This window comes from Amblyomma mixtum, chromosome 1 (assembly GCF_055824585.1).
Source record: "Amblyomma mixtum isolate Tamu chromosome 1, ASM5582458v1, whole genome shotgun sequence".
Lineage (NCBI taxonomy): Eukaryota > Metazoa > Arthropoda > Arachnida > Ixodida > Ixodidae > Amblyomma > Amblyomma mixtum.
The window spans coordinates 26755366-26771227 of record NC_143012.1 but is presented as its reverse complement, the minus strand read 5'-3'; the positions used below and the strand labels follow the sequence as shown (position 1 = coordinate 26771227).

The window sequence follows — 15862 nt, the reverse complement described above, 5'->3', positions numbered from 1 at the left end:
CCTCGTTTGAAGCGAAAGTAGCGTCACTAAAACCTATTTCACTGCAAGGTACTACCTTGAATTGTATGTGTCCACAGGCATACGCCGGCCGAAGGTTGGCTCTGTCTCCGATGCGTTGGCTGCACACACTGGTCATTGGTAACTTGCTGACGGATGGCCACTGGCAATGCCCAAGCTCGGGCCAAGGTTGGCAGCCGAGCTCAGCCGAGCTCAGTGAGTCGGTCAGTTTTTTGCTGAAGTCAAACAAAGCCCAACCCCAATTCTACTGCTTGGGGTGCGGAGTGCCCCTTTCCCACAACCTGTCCCTCTCCTCCTCCTTCGAGTCACGTTCGGCTGCACGCACGCTTCGGACTACTACTAATACAAGGACGGCGACGACAACCACGCTTTTCCCAGGAACATTCGCGTTAACAGCGAGCGCTGTAAAAGAAACGCGGGTGCATAACACTCGTCACTGATCGAAGATCGTCAGCCCGCTGAACTTCGATGACTAAGAAGAGTCACGAAGCAGTATTCAAGAGCGAGGGTAAATGTATCAAGAAGAAGGAGTTGTAGTATGAGGGGGAAATATGTAGAGTCGTGAGAAATGAGAGAGAGAACAAGGCTTGAGCATTGAGTTATTAATTACTCCACAATTAAGTCTGACAAGCACAGTTCTTCCTCCTTTCTAACTGGTTTTCATCTTGGCGTGTAATATCCACAGGTGTTTATAAAGGTTAACGAAGAAAAAATCGGAAAAATTCGCAATTCCGTGCAAAAAGTTCGTTCCCTCTGATATTGCTCACGACCGTACTCATGTAGACGTATACCGGATCACCAGATGCCTGCTGCGAACGTGGTGGCAAACGTCTTATTTCTATATACCGTATTTGCACGTAATTCCTTTTGCCGCCCTACCCCTCTCCTTTCTTACTATCGCTCCCCCATTCTTTCCCTCTCTTTGTCCTCTCCCTGTCCTTTTATTCCCGCTAGCCGCAGCACAGGTGCCTCAGGTTTTGATAGCAGGTGATGCGGCTAGCAACATCTTTTCCTTCCGTTTTTATTTTTATTAATAAATAGCCACTAACAACAAACGTCTACTCTAATAGGTCTCTGCTAAGCTAAAGGTCTCTAATATTGCATGGATCATGTGCGCGGCATCAAGATAGCATATACAGATGGTATGCGATACGAAGCCCCCACCCCTTCCCTTCGTATAAGCCTGCAGATGGCATTTAAGCTCCATATCTGCCGCTCAGAAGAATCTGTGCTTGTCGTGCCTCAGACGCAATGGCGGGCGCTGCAGTCCCAGCAGTATATCCTTCCACGGAAGCATGCACACGGACCCAACACGAAGCTTGCTAGCAGCTAGCTGCAATGTCAGGATAGTGATTTAAATATCACCCGAACAGAAATCGCTGAAGTTCCGCCCAGAAAAGCCTGGGATACGTCTCTGTTCGGTGGAGAAGAAAATGAACATTTATAAGCAGCAATAAATAACTTTTTGCCCTGGCATAATTTCAAGATTTCCACGTGCAGCGAATTCTGCATGCCTCCTCAAGATCTCATTGTCGGTCAATCCTGGCACATGCAACTGGGAAAGACGCGAATGTACGTCGTCGTTTGCCGACATTCACACTGAGTTGTTGCGATGGATATGTATTTTTTTCTGTCCGGAATTTTTCAACATCCTGGAGTAAGCAGGTGAGGAAAGTGCATTTGTGGCTGCCTAGACAAAAATGTTTGGTTTATTGGTTTATTGGGTATTTAACGTCCCAAAGCAACTCAGGCTATGAGGGACGCCGTAGAGAAGGGCTCCAGAAATTTCGACCACCTGGGGTTCTTAAGCGTGCACTGACATCACACAGCACACGGGCCTCTAGAATTTCGCCTTCATCGAAATTCGGCCGCCGCGGACGGAATCGAACCCGCGTCTTTCGGGTCGGGGCAGACAAAGATGTTGTGCGAGATGACTGGAATTATTTAGCGAGAGGTACAATATTTCTATACTAGGTAGCGCAGCATGTCCAGCGTTTTGTAATTTGGGGGCTCCCGCCGTTGCGAGAGTCGCACCAGAAAAAGATGTGGTGCGACAATCGCTACGGCAAGAGCCCCAAATTACAAAACGCTGGACATGCTGCGCCACCTAGTATATAAATGTTGTACCTCTTGCTAAATACTTCTAGTCATGCTTCTAGTCATTTGAACATGTCCTGCCATCTGTTGATGATTTCGCAATGTAGCTCTGCGCTTCCACGGCCGGTCTCGAGGGGGAGCGAGCGCGGCCCCCTCGATACCCCTCGAGACCGGCCATGGCGGTTCCTGCTTTGAAGGTGCCCGTATTCTCGAGGCAAAGTAATGCGCAGGCACGTGTGCACAGCTCTCGAGTCACTGCGGAGTGCAGTCAATCATTGCACATGACTATTTCGAACGTCGTTGTCCTTGCAGTTAAAAAAAAAATAATAAATGCTTATACAGCTTGTGTTTGAACGCGAGCGTTTTTTCATTCGCTCGTTCATTCGCTCATTCTGCTCATTCTGTTATGGAACAGGTTTTTATGGCTTGTTTTCCGAACAGCAGGCTTTCGTTCCTCTACGCGCCCATACACAAAATATGAAAAGACTTCAGGAATTTTAAAACATTCATGCAGTGTTTGTTTCCTTCGTATGTGGTGCCCGTGCACGTAGGTATATTTTTGCAGCGCCAACCTTAATGAAACTTCATCAAGTTTAAATTTGACTTTGTGCTGCCCTCTCTCGGAACGGGAACGAACGACAGCAGTACCTAGGTGAGCGAGACCTTCCTAGGTGTCGCCCCAAGTCTACAAAGTTTCTGTGCACTTTTTCTTCGTTATTTTTCTCATCGGAAATCATTCCGTTGTCTCCATTTTCCTTCTTTTTTACTAGTGCCCTCCTCCTCCGTGGGACCCCTTCTCCCGGAAGCTGGATGCCCGTCGCAGCAGTCCCTCGCCACACTCGCCACCATTATTCGCCACATTGTCCCAGCCGCCGTTGGATGCACGGTGGTCGTATGAGGGCTGTTTCTGTTTTGCCTGTCTGTGAAAGCCGCCTGGTGGACATATATGACATATATATTGTCTGCAGTGGCTTGCGACGCGCAGTATTCTAATGAAACGATGTAGCGCACGATAACGCCAAGGCAGGAACGGACTGGCCTAGCGGTTTTTCTGTACGTGCCCACGCGTCGTATCTGACGTAGCCTGCTCTGTTCGAGCATCACCTGAGCAAAAACTCTAATACAAATACGTATTGGTTATATTGGTTGCAGTATTTAATGTGTAGATCCCCATTTGTCTGATTTGGGTTTAAATATATGAAGGAGAGAGTTGCATGTACAGTTAGAAACAAGAACCCCACTATAACATCTTTGGCGCTCCCTAGTTATTGCTGTCTTCAGTTAACACAACGTTCTTGGAACACTTGCTCAGTTACACATGACAAATGAAGAATATCTAATATTATTTAGATAGCTTCGCTGATCAACACCTCACCACCAGTACATCATCATCAGCCTGACTACGCCCACTGCAGGTGGAAGGCCCCTCCCATATCTCCCCAATTAAGCCCTTGCTGGGACAGCTGCTGCCATTATATCCTCGCAAACTTCTTAATTTCATCCGCCCACCTAACTTTCTGCTGCACCCTGCTACGCTTGACTTGTCTTGAAATCCACTCCGTTGCTCTTAAGGACTTGAAAGAATGTCGTACGCCAACAAAAGGTCGAAACAGGAAGGAAACACAGAACAGGAAAGAGGCGCAACTTCCAACTTTAATAACAGAAAAGGAAACCAGGCGCTCTTTTATAACCGCTGAGCTGCATGAGGGTGCGTGAACTAAAAAATAAATGCGGTGGTGGACGAGTGATAACAGCACAACAAGTCATAGGAAGGTCGCTCTTACTAAAAGCAGGGTCGATAACACATGCGAGTGTGAATGACGAGTGTGGTGCATCGTCTTTCAAGACGATGTACCAACTAACCCGTCAAAAAGTTCTACTACAGCATCTCTTAAGGACAATCGGTTATTTTGCTTTCGCATTGCATGCCCTACCCCAGCCCACTTCTTCCTCTCGATTTCGACTAGGATGTCATTAACCCGTGTTTGATCCCCGACCAACTCGCCATCTTTCTGTCCTTTAACGTTGCACCATTATTTTCCTTTCCATAGCTCGCGGCGTGGTCCTCAATTCAAGTTGAACCGTTTTCGTAATCTTCCACGTTTCTGCCCCATAGGTGCAGCCAGTACATATGGCACTGTTCAGTATAGCCCTCTGAAGCACAGTGAGATAAAAGCAAGAACACATGATCTTAGCCAAAAGGCCGAGAAGTGAAGAGCCATAAGGTTAATAGGTGAGTGGGGAGAGCCCACTGAAGGCATGCTATTTATATGCGATAATAGGCTTTATGATCTGCGTGCCCTCACGATGTCGCTCTGTTCCGAAAGGGCGTTAGTGTACATGTGTTTCAAATGGAGACCTCTGTCACGCCGACGGCCTGCTCATTCTTTATTAGACTAACTGCCTTTTAGTTGCTGGTGAGCATACAGGAAATTAGAACTGTTAGAATTTGCGCTAAGGCAGCTGTGCCATCCAAGTAGCACGAATCTGACACCGAGAGTTTCGTAGGGCGGTGGTTCTGTTATATTTTGTTCACCTGTTACACCTTGCACGCGTTTAGTGAACGCTTGACCGTGCGCTTCGCGAGTGGGCGGCGACTAACAAAACGAAATCATAGATGACATCATGGGGAAAAAAAGGAACAAAAATAAAAGCACTAATGCTTATTTTCTCTTTTTTTTTCTGGCCCAACAGTGAAAGCAAGACTGGAATGTTGCCGTTGGCATGCAAATTGGGGCTGTTTTACTGCTCGCCATCAGTGCGACACAGTGTTTTGAGAATGCCCTTCTTCACCACCGAAGACGTATATAAAGCCGCTCCTAGGTATCTGCTGATCATTACGAGTACCTGCGAACGTTCCCCACAAATATGGTCAACCAGACAACGTCAGTGACATTGGCAATGGCTGCCCTGTGCTATTGGCCCCTGTAATAAAGTCACCACTGCATTCGCATTCCAACGCATGCTTGAATAGCTTTGAAAATGGCTTTTGTTAGTGAAGCCAGTTTTGTACACAAGAGAGAGGGAAATACTTTAATGAATAAAAAAGAGGTCTGCTTGGTTATGAGCCCAGCATGCTACTCCTGTTCACAAGTATAATGCATGAAAATGCCTTTGGAGAATGGCGTGCAAAGCAACAATGGGATCATTTAAGACACTGAAGCCTCCCAAAATGAAAAGCCGCGGTCGTGAGTCGGCTTACCTCTAGCACAGTGATGTAACGATTCTGGTTCAGTATCTCCCAACTAAACACGACCGGCTCCTCGTAAAAGCGATCCAAAGCACCGCGGAACCATCACTTGATGGTTCCGCGGCAATTTCGATAACTTTTACGAGGAGCAGGTCGTGATTTGTTTAGGGTACCTTGGAGGACTATTCTTCGAGGTGGTACGAAATGTTCCCTGGAGGCAGCATTGCAGAGTAAATTCAACAAGTTGCGACCTCCATTTCATCAGTGCTTTGACTGGAATCAGTTAAGTGGAGGAAGCTGTAAAACACAGCGCGCCTTGATGTCTGGCCCGTACATATTCAAAGGGTGACTTGAAAGTTTTGTGTATGAATTGCAATGGCGACAAGAAGGATCAAAAAAATGTTTTTTTTTTTACTGCGTCAGAAGTACTGTCCACTGTCCCCGAAAACACCGTGGTGTGTGGGTGTAGGAGGGGGGGGGGGATTTTGTGGAGAAGTCTGCATCCGCCTCGTACTTCGCCACCCACCTTTACCTGCCACAGACCTCACATACGACTCTTTTTCAGTGAAAGATACCTTCCTTTATAAACACTTGCACATTTCTGGGTTTATTTTTTACCCTTACTATTAAAATTTTTCCAGGTCACCTCATTCATTGTGAGCCGCGTTTTAACGAATCGGCGTTTTCAGCTGTGTTCACTTTATCTTCCTGTGTAAAAAAAAAAATGCGCCTCTCCCGTAACAGAGAGTAGAGTAAGCATGAAATGTTTACGGGACTAACACAGGCTCCATTGCTCGGCTTAAGCAGCTGTGACGGTGGCGGCATTGAAATCCAGGACCATGCAGAAGCGTACGCGGGCACGACGAGACGCAGGCCTGACAAGAATGTACAGGGTGGTCCACTCTAAGTGCGAACACAGCTCCACGTGGCCGCGCTCCGCGGAGCGCCAGCGGATCCGGCGCGTTCGCGCATCGAAGCAAAGCCGCGCAGGCGCACTGGGGCCCGGGGCAGGAGCTTCGTGTCGTCTGCTACAGCGCTGCGCGCACCTCAAGCGAAGCGAGGTGCGCGCCAGCGCGGTAGCAGACGACACGAAGCTCCTCCCCCGGGCCCCTGTGCGCCTGCGTGGCTTTGCTTCGATGAGCGAAGCCCCTAAGAGATCACGTATGACAACGAAGTATATCGTGGCATTTATGTGCTTTTCGCACGCGTTATTAGAAATCGGAAATTATAATTCCGTGCATTATCAAATGCACAGCTCGAGTGATATCTTGATGAACATTGAGAAGACACTTGCAGCAGTTATTTTTTGTGACTCGTTTGGAGAGTAACCGGCGCTTGTATGCCGGTCCCGTAGGAGGGCTTAGAGAGTCTCGTTGAAACTCGTTAAATCTCGTACGGTGCCCGGATGTTCTCGTTTCAGAGCCCGGATGAGTAGAATTCAGTGCCCGGATGAGTGGGATTCAGTGCCCGGATGTTGGCTCTCGGTCTCGGCGTGACGTCACCACACTGCTGACAACGGGAGCTAAAAGCATTTCATGGTTAAAAAATGCCTAAGGGAGTATGAACCCATGACAAAGTGTCCGCCATTTTATGCTGCATGTAGCACGGCGAAAGGTTGCAGGCATATCTAATCGGCTTACCGCCACCTACTCCGATTTGCATTGCTGGAGCTGCACGCTGTACCACAAAATTGCGCCAGTTACGTCATATGAATACCTCGGAGAGTGATGACACCAGTTTTAGGGGGTTTCTGAGTATGACTTGGTCATGCCATCCCCAGCGACTGTTACTGTGAGCTTTTCAAACGCCTCTAAAAGAAAGCCTCGGAAGAGAGGTCAGGAACCCGCACTAGTACACTCTAAACAGAGACGAGTAAAAAGGGAGTCAACTAAAATCTAGCGCACTCCCTTTTATGAAATAGAATGTGCTTAAGGAAACCATACTCCTTTTTTTACACCCGAATAGGCGTATTCATGTTTAGAGTGTAGGGTCGCCACCAATCAGGTCAACGGTAGCCCCACAGTAAAACTATTAACGCCCTTAGGGGCGTAACAAAAATGAAGGAACGCTTTACATATAATTGATTTTTCTATTTTGCGCGTGTGAGTGTGTGTGAAAAAGTGGGCGCTGAACACGCGGTCACCATTATTTTTTATTTTTTATTTTTTTTTTGGTAGCAAAATTTCATTTCATTTATTTCATTTATTTGTCCCTTAAAGGCCCGAAGGCATTACATAAGGGGGGGCGTACATACAGGTTGGAGGGTAGTGGCAGAGAACACACAAAAAAAAAAAAAAGAGAAAGGGGGAAAAATACACGGGGTACAAAAAGAGTACAATAATATACAAACTAAAAGCAAGAAATAAACATACAAAAAGAAAACAAGGAACAGTTGGCACTTCGGTGTCGCAGTATGAATATGTTTATGAGAAGTGATTAGCCAGTTTCTCGCGGAAAAGGCGGCGATCGGAGCATGTTATGATGTTGTCGGGAAGGCCATTCCAGAGCACTATGGCGTCGGGAAAAAATGAACTGCTCATTGCGGAGGTGCGGGTTTTAATGCGTGCGATTGGGTTACTGTGGTTTAGGCGGGATGACGTACGTGGGGGTGGCTGCAGCAACAAATGTCTTGGTGAGCGATAAAAGAAAGAGTGAAAGAGGCATAGACGGGAAATAACACGGCGAGTTGCTAGTGTTTGAAGGCCGAGGGATCGTTTTAGTAATGTTACGCTGGTATTTCTTGAGTACTGCGATGTAATGAAACGGGCGGCGCGATTTTGAATGGCTTCAAGGTCTGAGATGAGATACGATTGTGATGGATGCCAGACAGATGACGCGAACTCCAATTTAGGACGTACGAATGTTATATATGCCAACTTTTTTACTTCAGGTGATGCAGATTTTAGATTGCGCCGGAGAAAACCAAGTGTGCGTGATGCTTTGGAACAGATGGTCTGAATGTGTGTTGTCCATGACAGCGATGATGTGATGTGTACTCCTAGGTATTTATAAGATGATGTTCTGGTGACGGCGACCGATTTTATGTTGTAAGTGCTATCAATAAGTGTGTTTTTGCGGGAGAATGATATGGATTGGCATTTATTTAGATTAAGAGTTGACCATTTCCTGGCTTTGTTGTCGCTTGTTCAGCGGCGAAACATGCATTTTTTATTAAGAGATTTGGATTCCAAGTCGAAAAACTTTTTCCCGCCGCTCTGTTTATAACTGGGGGCTCTCTGACGTAAAGCCAAAAAGTGACGTAAACGTGGACTCCGTGATTACTGTTTGCCAGCGGTGCAGCCTATAGCAGCAGCCGAATTAGAAACTACCGTCGGCCGGTCACCGAAGGCCTCTATCAGCCGTCGTCGCGTAGTTTACGTTTTCACCAGCGTTACGATGGATCAAGGATCAAGGCTCAAGGTTTATTTTTCAATCAAATACAACAAAAACAAAATTCTTGCAAATAACAGCGGGCTGCACTTCAGCGACCTCAACCTTACACAACCTGCTATGCTTTTGAGGGCTGAGGCGGCGGGTCGGGCAGGATAGTCCGGGCGCCGAGGAGTCGGCAGCGTCGGCAGAAAGCCAAGCTACCGGTGCGACAGCTGTCATCGCCTAGCCACGTGCCGTCACGACTGATGAGTTGAGACTGCGGCGCAGGGATATATTTCAATTGCGTAATAATAGTCCCTGTAGCGCTCGTTATACATCCCAGAGTCTTCGTACGTTTACGACACGTAGTGGTGTGTTTGCTAACGTGCAGGCTCGTGCAACATTAGCTAGCCACAGGTGTTTTCCTCGTCGCAGGTGCGTGCCGTGGCATGAACTTTGTCATTTGAGGCTCGACTGCTACTCCGCACATGTAAATCGCGGTGCGTCAAAAACGAAGCAACACGGGCACGCAAAGCGCATATATCTGCGAAACATCGAAACTCAGCTGGCCGCCTATTGCACAGCTAAGTATAGGTTTTCTTTTGCTTCCAGCATTCAGCTTGTATTTTTTCTGTCGTCCTCATGTGATAAAAGTGGGCTAGCGGTTTCAACACATAACTTACATACTTCAATACCGATCAAACGCGTAACCTTCATGCACGGTTGTTAGCCTCAGAGATTAATTAAATTGGTATTTGAGGAAAGGAAAAGTAATTGTCCAAAAAAAAACAATTTAATTAATCAGTTGTGTCTTTCGGCAATTTCGTCATCGCGCTTGTACTTGCGAGATTAGCTTGTGGCGGCGACGATATCTGCATTTTGGTTCTTGCTCCTTTATACCTTTCAAAAGCTTTGTTTTCAGTAAGAGTGGTCTTTTTGTGGTTAGGAGCTGGTAATCTATCGATATGCAAGCCATCTTCAATGACTCCTCAGTGGCGTGTGCAGGTGGGCAAAGGTGTGCGGGAGTTCATTTCAGTTGTTCAACAAGCGTGCACATGCTTTTGACACGATGTCGGCTATTCGAGCTTTCTATTAAAGGACAGCTGCGTGTTTGTTGCGTGCAGCTTTGAGTGGATTTGAGCCGCGATAATTTGAGAAGTAAATTGCTTTATCTCAGCTGCTGAGCGCCACTGAATCCAAATGGCTGCTTGCTCAAAGGGCTTATATAAACGCGAGAAATGTACCCTACGCGCGTATGGGTAACTATAAGAGGCGCGGCAATGTGTCTGCTGTGTTCATCTTTGCCAGCTAAGTAATTCTGCTACGGCTTATTGTAATGATGCCTCAACCTGGTTGTGTCCCTTTCACATATTTACGTAGAACATGCTAGCACAGTGGTTCTATGCGAGCAGGTTTGCGAAAGACGGGTCCCTCTAGAGGGGCTTTTACCTGTAGCGAATAGATTTCTAAAAAATCACGCTGTGAACATCATGCGGATATAGGAAATGTGACTCCGCTGCTAACAAGTGCAGACCGATATCTGAGTATCTTAGTTATAGACGAGGATGCCGTAATTATAAAGCACATTGAGAAAGGCAGGCCATCGCAGCTTTTCGTAGGGACAGTTCAGCTTTCCTCTAAGCGTACACGCACCACAAAAATAGCCATTGCCTTTTAAAACAGCCGGTGCTTGTGCAACTGTAAGGCAGCGAAGGCCTATGAAATTGCAACTAAGTCGGGAAAAGGGTGCACATCTAACTATCGCACTAAATCGCATGGTTGTGACCGCCCTACTTTGCACCCATTTCGGGGTTTGCAAGGGCGCGAGTTGTGGACACGGAAACACGTCCTTACGGGCGTGGATTTCTTTACCGTGCACATTTCAGCCGTTTTCATGACAACAGTTGATGACACAGTGTGTCAGCTTGTTGTTCACTCACTCTGCTCGCTACGCTCTGCCCTCTGAAAGTTCGACGTCCCAGCTGTAGAGAAAACGCCTAGCTGAATGACGCTTTGACAGCGGTAGTAACGCTTTTCAAGTCTGTGGAGCAATTGTCAAGGTGACAGAACTTTTTTTCTTTCCTCGGGAGAAAAGGGGAGCTTGAAGACTGCTAGAGTATGTGGAATTGGAGAGAGGGTGCGTAGAAAAAAATGCACATGTGGTCATACGGCGCGAGGCGATAAATTTTGCGTGAAAGGTAAATGCTTGTCCATTTCGCTTTAATATTCACTACCTTCTCATTGTGTCATTGAATTTGATTTTGATGTGGGCTTCTGGTGGGCGAAGGCTTCTGAAAGGTGGGGGTGATCGAGCTGGCGGGTGGAGGGCCTTCTGAAGGGAGAAGGTGGGTGTGTGATAGTGGGTAGGGGTGGAGGTGCGAAGTGGGTGGAGCTCATGGAGAGTAAAAGTGGGTGGAGACCAGAACGTAGATGCGTCACCGGAGGGTGCTTCCACCTCTAAGTGAAGGCTGAACACACACATACAAGCGTGCGTGCCAGCACCAAGGGTTCTTAGGGGAAAAATGGTTACACCGCTAACACTGTAAACTATTAACTTGAAAAATTTTGAATGAAGTTAGGCATATAAGTGCGGTAGCATTACTAGCCGCATTTTCCGATTTAGGGCATGCATATGTATACGTACCCCCTTCGCCAAAAGTAACCGAGCAACAGGCTTTCGCTACCTAGCTCATTGTTGTGTGAAATATTGTTTACTGCGTTCATTACAGGGTACAAAAGCCCAACTTATTTGCTACAAGACGGGATGCTCAATTCGACTGAAACAATGAAATCTCCGCTGTAGGTGCAACACTCTCAGAAAAAGCTGTGAGTTTGCTGTATACACGATTTTGCACAAAGCGTCTGAAAGGGATATGCATTCCAGGGGTATGACTTTTCAAACAATCTATGGAATCAGTGTGTGTGCGCGATATTTGCACGCAAAAAAAAAAAATTGCCTTGGCTCCTTTGCAGCCCGAGAGAAGAAAAAAAAAGGGGGGGGGGGAAATGTAGCTGTATTTTCTTTACAGCTCGCAACTCGCAAGACGATGAAAATAGCACCACCACTGTCCCGTTGTTTCCTCTCCCGATAGCGACACAAGCTGGACTTCTATACACCTGTAGGAACAATCGGTACAACCAACATTGTTGCTTTATGTCTGACCTGCACCGGGAGAGAGAGAGAAGAGAAAGAAAAGGGACACGACGGGTCAGTCGTTTTCAAACATGCGCTTCTGTTCCTTTTTGCAGCCTTGCTTCGGAGCAACAAACGCCCGTGGAAAAAAAAATAAAAAATAGTAATAAAAAAAAAGACAAGTACGGAAAGAAGCAATCCAAACACGAGGACTCGAGCTCAGCGGTGCACTATATAGACAGATAGAGGAGGAGGAGGTTAAGGAGGAGAGAAACAGAAACAGCTGCGTGTTTGGCTAGAAACGCAGTCAGGAGCGCGCCTGGAAATGAAAGAAACAAAAAAGGACACCAAAAGAGAGACAGACATTCGCCGCGACACGGCCGTGTATCCAGCAACGTGTCCGCTGCTTCGCTGCTTCGATCGGAATTCGTTCACCCAGTGAGGGACGCGCTATGCGGAGGTTTTCGTCGTCGCCGATGTTGCCCTATCTTCGGAGCAGCTTCTCGACGCTACTGCAGCGCGGCGACGCCCACGCTGAGTCGGGAGACACAGAGGAGCCGGGCGGCACGACGGAGCCGTGCGGAGACGAGAAAGTGGTGAGTAGCGTGAGTCATGCATCTCGCTCCAAGGCCGCGCGGCGCGGAGGCTTGACAGCCGAGGCGCAGCATGGAGCAGCGGTCGGAGACGCATATGTCCCTCAGCGCCCGGGGCAATTACATATTTCGCGCTCGGAGCGGCGTGTTGTGACAGCAGGTGCTCCGCGGAAAGCGAGAATCTGGGAATGGAACTTCTCCCGAAGTTTGTTGCGGGGATGGAACCAGCCGCTAATCCGCCGCGGTGGCTCGGTGGTTATGGCACTCGGCTGCTGACCTGAAAGACGCGGGTTCGATCCTGGCCGCGGCAGGTGAATTTCGATGGAGGCGAAAATCTAGACGCCCGTGTAGTCTGCAATGTCAGCGCACGTTAAAGACGCCTGGGGGGGGGGGGGGGGGGCGGAAATTTTCGGAGCCCTTCACTACGGCGTCCCTCATAGCCTGAGTCGCTTTGGGACATTAAAACTCCATAAACCAAACCAGCCAGCCGCTACGAAAGGCGCCACCGTCGACATGAGGTCACCAAAGCTTCTGTTGTACCATGAAAGAAACATTTGACCGTGGACCGGGATTGACGTTAGTAGAACCAAAACGAGAACCCTAGATCAATATTGAAGGTAAGGGCAGAGTTCAATGCAACCAGGTGGTAAAACAAATCAATTTATGTGTGAAGAAAACAAAATATAATTTCACAATTCTATAGTTCTTTTTCGATTTTTTTTTATGTGCACAAGATAACAATGACCTCTGAGTCCATATATAATACTGAACGGCGCTGATCTCTACACAAATAAAACGCAGCGCCCTCCTCCAATCGCCACGGTGCGAGCACTTTACCTTGTAGTTTCATGACCAGCATGGCGAAGTATCAAAAAGCCCTGCCCGTATGCGAACAGAGAGGCAGAACACTAGAGAATGGTGGAGGCATAGAGGAAGTGTCTGGCGCGTATGTCTCAGCAGGCTATTTTTTCCCGGCCAAGTTTTGACGCTATTTGCACATCTTGAAGCGTTAATGCAGCGAAAACAAGAGCAATTTAGTGGCCCGGACGGACGCTTTGATGCTAAGCATGACTTCGTCCCGTATGGCAAACAGAAGTTCATTTTGTACTAACCAGTATCGATGCTCACCGTTGCCCCTTCGCGGGGACAGAAAAAACTCTGCCACTGCGCGAGCGCACGAGGCGTCCGGTGATCCGGTACACGTCTACGCCAGTATGGCTCCGGCATTCTAAACCTCTCTAATAATCAGTCTGTGTGAGTCACTGATTGAGCCCTCTTTGCGGAAGCGACAATCGTCACTTAGTTCGCGTTCGATGCTTCAAGTAAGAAGCCTCAAGGAACACGGCAGTACTCCTTGTGAGTCAACGGTATACATAGCAAACTCAAAAGAAAACATCTGACAGAGGTTTGTTTGGTTGGGAATGCAAATTTAATTTAAGTGACAGGCCAGTGAGGTGGCTCGGTGGTGCTCGGCTGTTGACCCGTAAGACGTGGGTTTGATCCCGGCCACGGCGGTCGCATTTCGATAGAGGCGAAATGCCTGATAGAGGCCCGTGTATACTCTGCGACGTCTGTGCACGTTAAAGAACCCCAGGTAGTCGAAATCCGGAGCCCTCAACTATAGCGTCCCTCATAGCATGAGTTGCTTTGGGACGTTAAACCCCAAAATTCAAGCCATAAACCAAACTAAGTCAGTTTAAAGGGGCCCAGAAACAAAATTTTAGTTAACTGGTTTGCCTGTTGATTGCATACGGTGAGTTATAATGGTGCTATTAGCGTCGGTAATGCCGCGTATATTCCGTTTTTTAATATTTTAATGTCCTCCCAAAAACAACTTCATGGCTCTGATGGTGTCGCCACACAGTGGCGGATTTTTAGCAGCGGATATGACATCACCTGGCGCGAGCTTGATGATCGGACAAAAGTAAATATACTGCAAATTGTGTGAATAAATAGAGACACATTTTGTCACCTGTCTGCGTTTTATATTAGATCAACAAAAACAACTTGTTTGTCTTAGATAAAAGCCCTGCAAAGCAAGTAAAATAAAAATACACCACCAGGGGCGCTCTGGCATGGAAACGACGCTGCCCGTCTCAGCAAGAACGAGTTATAGAGAGCAGGCAACCATGGAGTGCAAACTTCCGCGACGTGCTCTGGCTGGTTGTTTTGATTGGTTGCGCCAGGTGCCGTCATTGGGAGAGCGAAATAGGAGTGGGAAGCCCCGTCAAAATCGAGTTGAGGGCAGCGTTTTGTTTGCTTGTATTTTGACATTTCTTCACTGAATAACTCCCATTCCTGTGCATCGATTCCTGTAATTCTTTTTAAGTCAGCATCTGTGTGACATAAAGAACCCACCTGAAGTATAGCCGGTATCCCCCCAGCTTAAAAAGCCAAGCTGCAACTCGCCCGCAGTTACGCCTGACGATGCAACTGAGCAGGTTCCGAAACGCCTTACCTTAACTTGGTTGACGTTCTTTTCTCACTTAAATATCCAGCAGTACTCTGTCTGACCTTCAAGATATAAATTATTAGAGAGATCGCACACACTTTTCTCATTCTGTATTCAGCTATAGTGACGCATTAGTGTTACAAGGACAGCATAAAAAAATTGGAGGACGCTTAAACGCGACAGCATGTTGCAACGCTGTCAGGCAGTCCACGGAACGCCATCGCCCGTCGGGTGCGACTCCTTGCCCGTTGGACAAATCGAAAATTGTTTTGAGGAAAAGATATGACGCAGTAAGTCTGACTTCTCTTGGTGGACACCTGAACCACGCATGATACGATTTTTTTTTTCCGCAGCCCCCGATTATAGGCCGCCGGTTCGAATCCCTGCTGCGAGCTGTAGTCTCTAACTCTACTAGTAAGTTTATGCTGCACGAAACGCTAAATCGTATGACACCGTCCGGAACATTCTGCGGCAATTTTTACGCAACGTCCGATTATTTCCAATACGCGGTGCCGACTACTACGCCGACGGCTTTTCGACCGAACGAGCTGTACACGCTGTCGTGTAGTATATCTCGCTCGCAGTACTGTAGATGCATTTTGCTGCGCTAACTAACCCTAGGGCATCAAGGAAGCCCATCTGTATGCCTGACATATTCAAACACGCGCGGCGCGAAATGACAGCTCTGCAGATACCTCCGCGGTGATGGTTCAGCAACTGCACTCCGAGCTGACACACAAATGAAATGCGCCAGGGACGACAGCGCACCTGCAAAGCGCCGACGATATTATTATTTCTCATTTTTTCACTCCCATACACCAAACGAAGCAGGCAGCGGTCTCGAACACTTATCAACTTTTGCCCAGCACACACACGCACGCACGCACGCACGCACGCACGCACGCACGCACGCGTACGGAGAGACGCGCATACCACCCAGATCCACTGGCCCATGAGATCGCAGCGCCACGCCCATCCAGCGACCTTGCTCGTCGCAGGCACCTCTG

General features: G+C 47.8%; 1 protein-coding gene across 4 annotated transcripts in view; it reads left to right on the top strand.

Moving 5' to 3' along the window:
• The first annotated feature begins 9224 nt into the window (after window positions 1–9224).
• Window positions 9225–15862, top strand: part of LOC149365830 (uncharacterized) — a 93605-nt gene continuing 86967 nt past the window's right edge. Inside the window, exons 1-3 of one of the 4 annotated variants that reach the window (XM_089546598.1) lie at window positions 9225–9265; window positions 11407–11503; window positions 11927–12406. In XM_089546598.1, the coding sequence (XP_089402724.1) occupies window positions 12263–12406 (144 nt within the window). In that variant the 5' untranslated portion in view covers window positions 9225–9265; window positions 11407–11503; window positions 11927–12262. Of the gene's footprint in view, window positions 9266–11406; window positions 11504–11622; window positions 12407–15862 lie in introns of those variants that run through there. The other 3 variants (XM_089546612.1, XM_089546605.1, XM_089546613.1) reach the window with 3 other exon arrangements.